Source organism: Equus asinus, chromosome 8 (genome assembly GCF_041296235.1).
Source record: "Equus asinus isolate D_3611 breed Donkey chromosome 8, EquAss-T2T_v2, whole genome shotgun sequence".
Classification (NCBI taxonomy): domain Eukaryota; kingdom Metazoa; phylum Chordata; class Mammalia; order Perissodactyla; family Equidae; genus Equus; species Equus asinus.
Window position 1 is genome coordinate 97,353,706 of NC_091797.1, and position 9,870 is coordinate 97,363,575.

The 9,870-nt window shown below is 55.5% G+C and overlaps 1 protein-coding gene across 1 annotated transcript; it reads right to left on the reverse strand.

The window, feature by feature from the left end:
* Positions 1-225: 225 nt before the first annotated feature.
* On the reverse strand, positions 226-6,657 carry LOC106837309 (cationic amino acid transporter 4-like). Its single transcript, XM_014850813.3, has 4 exons — positions 3,685-6,657; positions 2,656-3,248; positions 2,289-2,397; positions 226-2,188 (listed from the first exon to the last, which is right to left on the reverse strand). Exons 1-4 carry the CDS (start codon positions 4,664-4,666, stop codon positions 2,016-2,018), a joined length of 1,857 nt encoding a protein of 618 aa, XP_014706299.3. The 5' UTR covers positions 4,667-6,657; the 3' UTR covers positions 226-2,015.
* Between the last annotated feature and the right edge of the window lie 3,213 nt (positions 6,658-9,870).

A 9,870-nucleotide genomic window follows, 5' to 3' on the forward strand; every position in this document is an offset into this window, starting at 1 on the left:
GACTGTCCCTCCCCCAGCTCCAGCCTTGGCAGGTGCTGCCTGGGGACCACAGAAGCCAGTTTTGTGCAGAGACTGCAGGGAATAGACGCAGGGCCATGGTCCAGTGGGGCTCTGGCTGGGGCTGGGGCTGGAGACAATCTCCCAGGCTCCGTCTCCAGTGTTCCCAGCAGCTCCCCACTCTCCAGCTGTCCACCACACTGGCTGTGGTCGCCTCGGCCCTGCCTGGCTCCCAGCCCTCCTACACCTGCCAGCATCCCCTCACAGGGAGAGCCCCTGCCCTCTCAGCTGCCCCACACTGGGGTCTGTGCAGCCAGAATCCAAGGCCAGGGAGAAGGCAGCCTTACAGGAGGAGCTGTGGCAGCTGCTCTGTGCTGGGTTCCCAAGGCAGGGCCCCTCCCAGCTCTGGGCCTCATCCATGGAGGAGTGTGGTGGGCAGATGCTCCGATCCCCTAGGACCCCAGGTAAGGGCACAGGACCTTCTTGGGCCCATACCTGCTCAGCTGATGAGCACTAGCCCCTTCCTGGTGGCAGCCCTGGAACTGTGGAGTGCTGGGATGGGGGTGAGGGGCTGAGTTGGTGGGCATGGGGTCCTTTGGGACCTTCCATCTGTCTCCTTGGTGACCCCAGCCCAATACACTGGAACCTGCTTACCAGGCTTCCTGGGAGCCATGGCGTGGGGAGGTTGTATATCTGGAAACATATGTCACTGCTGCCCAAGGTCACACCCAAGGACTTGTCTGAGCAGCTGCACGCCCAGCCTGAGGCAACTGGATGAGGACCACGCTCTGACCAAGACTCCAGGGGGAGCCCAGGGGCTGGAGAGAATGTCCTTAACAGAGGACATGGAAGCCCCAGCATGCTGGCCTGGTTCAGGCTCTGGAATCCTCTGGGGGCCTGAGTCCTGCCTGCTGGAGAATTTCCCCATGTACTGGGCCCACGGTCAGGAGGGGAGGGACGGGGCTGCAGGAGCCAAGCCAAGCCCTCTCTGGGGTCTGGGAACCCCCAAAGATGGGGGTCCCATTGTCACCAGGTGCACTGATGGTACCTGGAGCAGACCCAGGCACTTGTGCACTCACCTGCCCACATGTGTCCCATCCTGAGCCTTTGTCACAAAGCCCTGCGGGGCAGCAGGGAGAAAGGCTGCTGGAAGCTGCGGGCAGCCCTGAGTTGGAAAACAGCTGCTGCCTCAGTCTGCACGTGGGTGCACGCCCAGGGGACCATGTGTGCCATGTGGGCCTGTGCCTGAGAGACTCGTGTGCCCGGGCAGGGGGGCCTCTCCATCCAGGGCAGGCCTCAGGGCATGCTGTGCTCTCTGGGAGCCCAGGGAAACCAAGGGAGCCCTGGAACTCCCCTGTCCTTTCCAGGTGTCCTCCTTGGGGTCCAGTCTCTGCTCTCAGTTTCTGCTCCCAAGAGGACATGTGGGGAGCCTGGGAGGGAGCCTGGCCCAGCCCTGTCAGGGACCCCCTGTGCCTGGTGTGTGTAGCTCCCCTCTGAGTTGGGCAGAGGGCACTGGTCTGAGGGCAGAATCCTGGGACCTACGTCTGGCCATGTCACTGACTCAGGGCTGTCCCAGCTCTGGTGCCTTCACCTTAATGAACCTCCGCAAATGTGCTGTAGGTTGGAGATAATTATCTGGTTCCTGGGGACAGGTAAGGACTCAGGATCACAAAGACCCCCACAGTGGACATGACAGCAGGACAAATAGCTGGCTGACCAGTTCTTACTGTGGATCCCTGGGGCTCGGGCCTCTTCCCTGCCCGTGCTACTCCATCTGCCCAGGTAGCTGGACTTGGTCATAAACTGGAAGGTGCTGGGCAAAGAGTCCACCACACCAGCACTGGCCACGGCCCACTCCCAAAGACTCAAAGCTCGGCACCTGGGCTAAGGTCCTGAGGTCCTGAGGACCCCCCCGGCATAGGCAGGTCTGCAAACCTGAGCTGCCCCAGATAGAGGGGCTGCCAGCTTCTCTGGCCTCCCGAGGAGGTAGGGGACAACAGGTAGGCCCCCAGTGGTCATCATGGACTGGCGAGCTGCTCTGTATGGCTGGACTCCTGGGTTGGTGCCTGCCTGGGCGGCTGCAGGGCTGGCACCATCTCCTCCAGGCTGCCGTGTGGGCCAGTCAACCGTGGCTGCTCCTGCTGGTTCTCCTTGCTGTGCCAGATGCCATAGCCAAAATACACCCCAAGTCCTGCAAGGGTGGCACAAGCCTGAGGGACAGGTCCCAGCCCTGCTTCCCTGCTTGCCCTTCCCCTGCAGCCCCCCGGGGTCCCAGCCTGGCCCCCACTCACCGAGCAGCAGACAGATGGATAAGCCAAGCCAGGCCAGGTAGCTCAGGTGAAGCATGAGGAAGATGTTGAGGAGGATGCTCAGGGCGGGAGTCAGGGGCACCATGGGAACCTGAGGGACAAGGGCAGGGCTGGGCTGGGCTGCAGGGAAGGGCTGCTGGCCTAGGGCCTGATTTCTTGGGAGTCCACAGAGCCTTTCTCTGCCTCTGGAGATTCCGGAGACAAGGGCCCACCCGCCATGCAGAGAGAGGGTTGTGGGGCACTGGCCTCCCCCGCCCTGAGGCCCTGGTGCATCCTGCCACAGCAGAGGAGGAAGGGGCAAAGGGAGCTGGCTGGGCTGAGCGTGGTGGGTGCTGGCTGGAGGAAGTACCTGAAAGGTGTCCTGCCGGCGCTGCTGCTGGTGGGCCCCCAGGACGAGGAGACTGAGCAGAAACGTGGTGGAGCTGAGCAGGAGCAGCAGGGTGTAGCCCCAGGGTGGGAGGTGCAGGGCCGTGTCCCCAAAGACCAGCACGCAGTCCAAGGTGATGGCTGAGGCCACCAGGACACCGAGTGCCCAAGCCACGGCAGCTCCAGGCCTGCACCCACCCAGGAAGCTGAGGTAGGGCCTCAGGGCTGGTCGCAGCTGCCCGACCTCAGGGGCTGAGGCCTGCTCAGTGCCCACAGGGCTGCCTGGCCCCTGAGAACTGGATGGAGGGCCCTTTTGGAAGCGTAGAATGATAATGCTAGTGGTCAGGACAGTGAGGACCAGAAGTGTTCCAATGGACAGGAACTGAAACAGTGCCTGGAGGTCCAGCAGCAGCGCCAGGAAAGCCACGAGGACCCCGAACACCAGAAGGCTCACCACAGGCACCTGTGTCCGGGGGTGCATGTGGGCAAACACTTGGAAGAAGAGCCCATCAGCAGCCATGGCACAGACCATGCGTGGCACGAACAAGAAGATGGTGAGCAGGAGAGTGCTCATGGCTGTGGAGGAGAGTAGGAGACTGGTCAGCATGGTGCACAGGCCCACTTGGGTCTGCTGCTGGGGGCCAGGGCATGGGTGGCCCCTTGGGAACACGGGCATGAGTTTGTCTGGGCTCTGAGAGTCGGTGCTGGATTGTTCCCCCTCACCACCCAGGAATGGGACAGCCCAGTTTAGGTGACAGACCCACTGGAGAATCTGATGAGGACTGAGTCCTCTGCCTTGAAGGATCTGGAAGCACATGCTCAGAACTGACATTCCGTGTATGACTGGGAGGGGCAGTGAGTGCTCCCTCCCAAGAAGTCCAGGTGGAGAGTTTAATCATGGGCCCAGGATGCAACTGGGAGCACAGGCCCAGATGGAGATGTGTGCTCTGGAGGCTTAGGGCAAGGTCCCACCGCCCTGTTCCCTCCCACCTTGTTCAGAAGGGCCACTTACCACAGATTGCACCAGCTGCCACAATGAAGGCCGCCCAGCTATAGCCCCGCTGGAGGAAGGCATCAGCAAGTGCCGAGTTAGGGTCTAGGCTATGCCAGGGCACCATGAGGGTGAGCACACTGGAGACCAGGATGTTGGCACCAGCCACCAGACCAACTGAGATGGCAAGGGACATAGGAACAGCTTGCTTTGCGTTTCGGGTCTCCTTGCTGGAGGCAGCAATGGCACCAAAGCCCACGAAGCTGTAGAAGCAGGTGGCAGCACCAGCCATGATGCCAGAGAAACCAAAGGGCGCAAAGCCGCCCTCCTCAGCGCTCCAGTTGTGTGGACGGGCCAGGACAAACCCCAGGATGATGATGAAGAGGATGATGGCAAGGCTGATGGCAGAGAAGGTGTGGTTGAGCCAGGAAGAGATGCGACCTCCACAGGAGACGAGAGCCAAGACCAAAAGTATGATGGCAGCAGCCAAGAAGTCTGGGTACCGGGCCAAGACAGGCAACTGCCAGATGCCCACATGGGCCTCGGTGAAGCTCTGGATGCGGTGGCTAAAGATGATGTCCAGGTAGCTGCTCCAGACGCGGGCCATGGCGGATCCACCAAGGAGGCACTGGATGAGCATGATCCAGCCAATGAGGAAGGCCCACAGCTCACCCGTGAACACATATGTGAACAGGTAGGCAGAGCCCCTGAGGGGCACACACACTGCCAACTCTGCGTAGAATAGGGCTGCAAGCAGGGAGGCCACAGCAGCCACGCTGAAGGACACAAGCATCGCAGGGCCAGCCATCCACTTGGCCACAGTGCCTGTGAGCACATAGAGGCCAAAGCCCACCATGCCACCCACACCCAGCAGGGTCAGGTCCAGCGTAGTCAGGTGGCGCTGCAGTGATGTCTCCATGGTGGGCTCCTCCAGTGTCTTCCGCCGGTTCAGCTTCTGGCAGAAGCGCGCCAGGCTGGTGGTGCTGGGCAGCCCCCAGGCCATAGTGGGCAGCTGAGAGGAGCACCAAGCCAGCTGCCAGCACCTGCAAGTGTAAGAGGGGAGTGACAGGCTGCCTAGGTCCTGACCAGCCTTCAGTCCTTGCTCTGACCCTGCCCTGGGGACCCAAGCCTGGAACCACTGGTAGCTGCAGGGCTGGATGAGGCAGGCTGAGGGCCTGCTAGTAGGGTGGGCAGGAGGCCACAGGGAAGCGTGGGGAACCCTTTGGCATGCCTCCTGGGCAAGGGACTGGGTGTTTGGGAGGGGCCTTGGGAATGGGAAGGGGGCAGCCCCAGGGAGCCCTGCTAGGAACCCCTCCTGTGGTCTGGGATCCCAGAGCACGTTGGAAACCCGAGGCTTCCCAAGAACGGGGCCAGGCCTCCAGGACCCAGGATTGGAGTGACTCTGTGGCCCTGGGCTTTGCCCAGGCGGCCACCTGACCTCAGACAGCGATGTTCATGCCCCATCCTTGCCAGTTTGGTCTATCATTTCACCCCACTGAGAGTGGGGGGCACCCTGGGCCCTGTGCCCAATGCCAAGGCCCTGTGTCCCCATCCTGCACCTCGACACGCTGCTGCCTCACCAGTGCCAGAGTCACTTTTGCCACACCCCTGTCCCTAGGTACCCTAGGCTTCATGAACTCTCTGGCTGAGTCCAACAACACAGGACTTGCTCTGACTCCTCTGCCGTCCCCATTGTTGCCCCTCAGCATGCAGGGCCCACCCTAATCCTTGGGCACCAGATCCAGCACTGGACCCTGCCTCATGGTCCCACACACACTCAGCCCACTCTGCCAACACCTCACATGGTCAAGGCCAGAGCTCCCCAGGTTCTAGGGAAGCCCTATGACTGTGCCTGGCTAACAGATGAGGAAGATCAGGCCACCAGGTCGGTGACTAGCTCAGGTCACCGGGATGGCCTCTGGAGGCAGGTAGAGGCTAAGGTCCAGGTCTGGGTGGGGTCTGGAGCCCACCCACTTTCCACTGCTGCAGACACCCTCCTTGATCCCTCATCTGAACACACGGACTCCACCAGCGGGGCACCATCCAGGCCCCTCGACCCCGGGAGATGTCGGGGCTGCAGGAGTCAGGGAAGATGCTGGTAAGATGAAGGTCTGAGGGGCCGGCCCAGTGGCGCAGTGGTTAAGTGCGCATGTTCTGCTTTGGCAGCCTGGGGTTCGCCGGTTCAGATCCCGGGTGCAGGCATGGCACCACTTGACAAATGCCATGCTGTGGTAGGCGTCCCAAGTATAAAGTAGAGGAAGATGGGCATGGATGTTAGCTCAGGGCCAGGCTTCCTCAGCAAAAAGATGAGGATTGGCAGCAGATGTTAGCTCAGGGCTAATCTTCCTTAAAAAAAAAGTTTCCTGGCTTATATGGGCACAGCTCCTGGGAACCCAAAATAATTACAATACTGACATCAAAGATCACTGATCACAGATCACCACAACAAATCAATAATCATGAAAAAGTTGGAAACATTGTGAGAATTACTAAAATGTGACACAAAGACATGAAGTGAGCAAATGCTGTTGGGAAAATGGCGCCAATAGACTTGCTTGATGCAGGGTTGCCACAAACCTTTGACAGGATTCAGGGAAGGCTGCCCCAAGATGTGCCACTCTGGTGTGCAGATTATTTTGAGCTGAAGACAATCAAGGATCAGAAGATTCTGGAAGAACATTTGATCTCCCCCCAAATTGCCCAAAAGACTTCAAGATAGAAGGGCCTGTCCCAGGAGGAGCTCTTACCACGGATAATTCTAGGTGTGGCAGGTAGGAGGGCATCTAGCAAGGGACCTTTTACCAAAAGATCTCTTTTGGGTCCCATGGTCTGTAGATGGGACAATGCAAACATTTGTTTACCAAATGTGAACTCTTCTCATCTTCCTGTAAATTGCCTTCTCCCCCTTGCCTCTGTCTCCCTCTCCTTAGCCCACAAGGACACATACACCTCATTTTGCCTGACTGTCTTTGGAATTCTTCCCGCTCATGTGAGTTCCCCATGTATGCATATTAAACTTTGTTTGCTGTTCTCCTGTGTTATGTCATTTTTAATTCTTTGACTAGCCTTAAGAACAAGAAGGGAAAAGGGGAAGAATTCTCCCTCTTCCCCTACAGTTTCAGTGTAGCTGGCAGGATGCCCATTGGCTGGCAAGCTGCCTTCTCTGGCTCAAACAACTGCTAGCATGGCTGCAGATGAGGAGATCCTGGGTCACCTGAGGAAGTCTGGCAAGAGATAAGATTTCTACCATGTCAGCCTCTTGGAATCTCGATATGCCGGGTCTGGTGGAAGCAAGTGGTAAGAATTTTTTTCTCTTTCTAAATTTGGATTGGCAGGGGAAGATATTTTGGAAACTAGTTTCTTGTGCTTTTTAGTGACTCTGGTAAATTTGTCGGAGTACTGTTGGCTTTATTGATGCCTTTCCTCCCAGAGATGGTCACTGTATTTTTTCTTTTTTTCTGTCTTTTGTGTCATATGTCATAAGAAGGAAATACCATAGAGCAGGATGCGGGCATAGGCCCTATAAGATAGTTGTCTGGGCCAGCCCCACAGGCTGCTGAGTTTGTGTTTTTAACAGACTGGTATCGATTTACACAAACTATGCTGTAGGTTCATATACACGTGAGAAAAAGCTGTTGCTAAGGGACATCTTAGGAGCCAAAATGCCACAATACTGGTGAGTATGGGCTAAGCAGTTAAGAGACATTAGGGTACTTGCTGCGTCAGGAAGACTCCCATGCTAGGACATGCTAGTCATGGAACAGGGTAGATGACAAGAGGTTCCCTGACAACCTCAAGAAAATTTCTGTGCAATGAGGTACAATGTAAAAGACACAATCTCCAACTCCATGGCACACCCCTCGTAGGTGTTAGTTTGGCTCCGAGAAACCCAAGGCATAGCTAAAGCTATTATTGTGCATATGAGAAAAAAAGTGGATGAGGGTTTTCCTTCCATCTTGTTCTGTGTCCTGAAAACTTGGCTTTTTAACCAGTGAGAAGATTCTCTTTGGTCTCCATCATCCGAAAGGTGCAATTAACAGAGTGCACCTTGGTGGTCAGTCTAATAAACTGGGGTCCTGAGCATTTTCTGTCCAGCAGTGCCAAGCTCTCAGGGGAGTTTGTCATAAAGGGTCCAGTCCATGAAGGCGCTTGTCATCTCAACCTTCACTGCTTGTTAGCTCTGGAAAATTCCCACTCCAGTAGGTCCTGCCTGGTGTCACAGATTAGCAGGTCTGTGACTGGAGGCATACCATGCTCTCATGGGAGCCTGGAGACACCGTTTTCACTACACCATCCTTATCGCCTGACCAATGAAGCTCCTTACTCTCTCTGACTATTTTGGCGAGTGAACCTTTAGATCATGGGGGCCACAGCACCCGTGCCCTCCCCAGGGATGCCTCCTGTGTCCATGGTAGAGATTTATTCTCAGCCTGGAAAGTTGCCTCCAGGTCTTTCCTGAAAAAGGTTATTGGATCAAGTTGCTATTGGAATAAATATACAAATGGAGATCCTCCTCATCAGTGGGCAGATGATGGATCCTTTGAATTGCACAACATCTATATTTGAAAACTATTTGAGAGTGCTCTCCTCACAAGTAGCTGACTTACTGATATTTATGGGAAGATCAAATTGAAAAGAAAACCCCCCAAAATATAATGGCTAGCCCTAGGAAATCCCTTAATAAAATGAAAGAAGAGAAGTCAGACTTAGAACAAAGATTGAAAAGCAAATTTAAGGGAAATTCCCCTTCTCCTCCCTCCTCTGCTCCCCTGTACCCCCAGCTCCCTGTCCCTGACCCCCTAGAAGATCTGGTGGGTCTCTGGGTCCCTGGTTTCAACTCCCCTTCTCAAGAATTAGCTCCACAGCCACTTTCCTCAGATCCTAAAACCCCAGCTTCTCCAGACAGCATCCAGTTGCCCATCTTCACTGTCGTCTCTTTAGGAGACTCACAAGGGCCCTCAGGCCTGACCCCCAAGCTAGGGGCACACAGGTCACTGGTGTAAATGCTGAAAGCCAGGAAGTGAATTCAGTGGAAGCAGCCAGGAAAGGCAGGAAGGCTGTTTTGCTGCCCCTTCCAAGTCCTCCTGCTTTCCAGGGCTCTGTCATCAGGCTCCGCCGGCGTCAGGCAGTCCATGCAGGGTCCACTGTGGATGTGCCCTGGGCCTCCGCTGCAGGCAGTTCATGTCCCCTGGACACAGCCCATCTATGAAATTCTAAACCTCTCCTGCCTCCATGGTCAGAAGATCCCACTAAATTTAGAGAGGACTCAGAAAGGTTAGTGGCTATTCATAACCCCACCCACGCAGATCGTGGCTGGCTGCTAAGGGGGTTCTTCCAGCCCAGGATTACACTGTAGTTATCAGACAGGCCAGGGGGCCCCCTGGAGGAAACACCTCACAGGGGAAATAGAGGGCCAGACCCTCTCCCAGGCCCTCCTGCAAATGACCAGGAAGGGGCTCTGCTCGAGGCTGACACTCAAGGGTGAATAGGAGTGATTTTAGAGCTGTTTCCTCCTGAAGGTAAATGGTCAAAACGGGAATTATGCACTCAGAATGAGGAACGTCCAAAAGCCTTTGTTGAACGTTTTATACAAACTTTTCAAAGGGGCAGTGCATTACACCCGGAAGCCCCAGACTAGAGGAATCTCCTAATTTCTGCTTTAGTAGGAAATTTTCTTTCTGATATCAAAAAACAAATTCCATATAGTGTGGTTGGTTGGTTTGGGAAACCATTAAGTGTAATCATGGAGGCTGCCACACAGTTCTTTGAAAATAGCAGGAAAGTAAAAGAAAAAATGACTTCAATGTAACTCATCTCACTTTTCAACTTGAATCTTTAGAGAAGAAAACTGTGACTGTGGGAGGAAACTGAAGCCACTCAGAGGGCTCCCTATTCACCTCCAGACACTTGCAGGTCTTGCTGGAAACCAGGGCATTGGGAAGAGGTTGCCCTGCTCTGAAGAGAAGGGAAAGTTAAAAAAAATTACCCCTCTTAGCCCCAGCACCCCCAGAAGCCTCATTATTCTCCTCCTGAGGAACATTTCCCCCTTAAATGATGGGGTCAGCTGATCCTCAGTCACTCCCCTGAGGCACCATTCAAATTAAAATAGAGGATTGAGAACCAGATTTCTTAAGTGACACTGGTGTGACTTTCTCTACTCTCCCTTCAGAGGGTTTATCTCTACCCATCCCGTCTGATTCTGTTCAA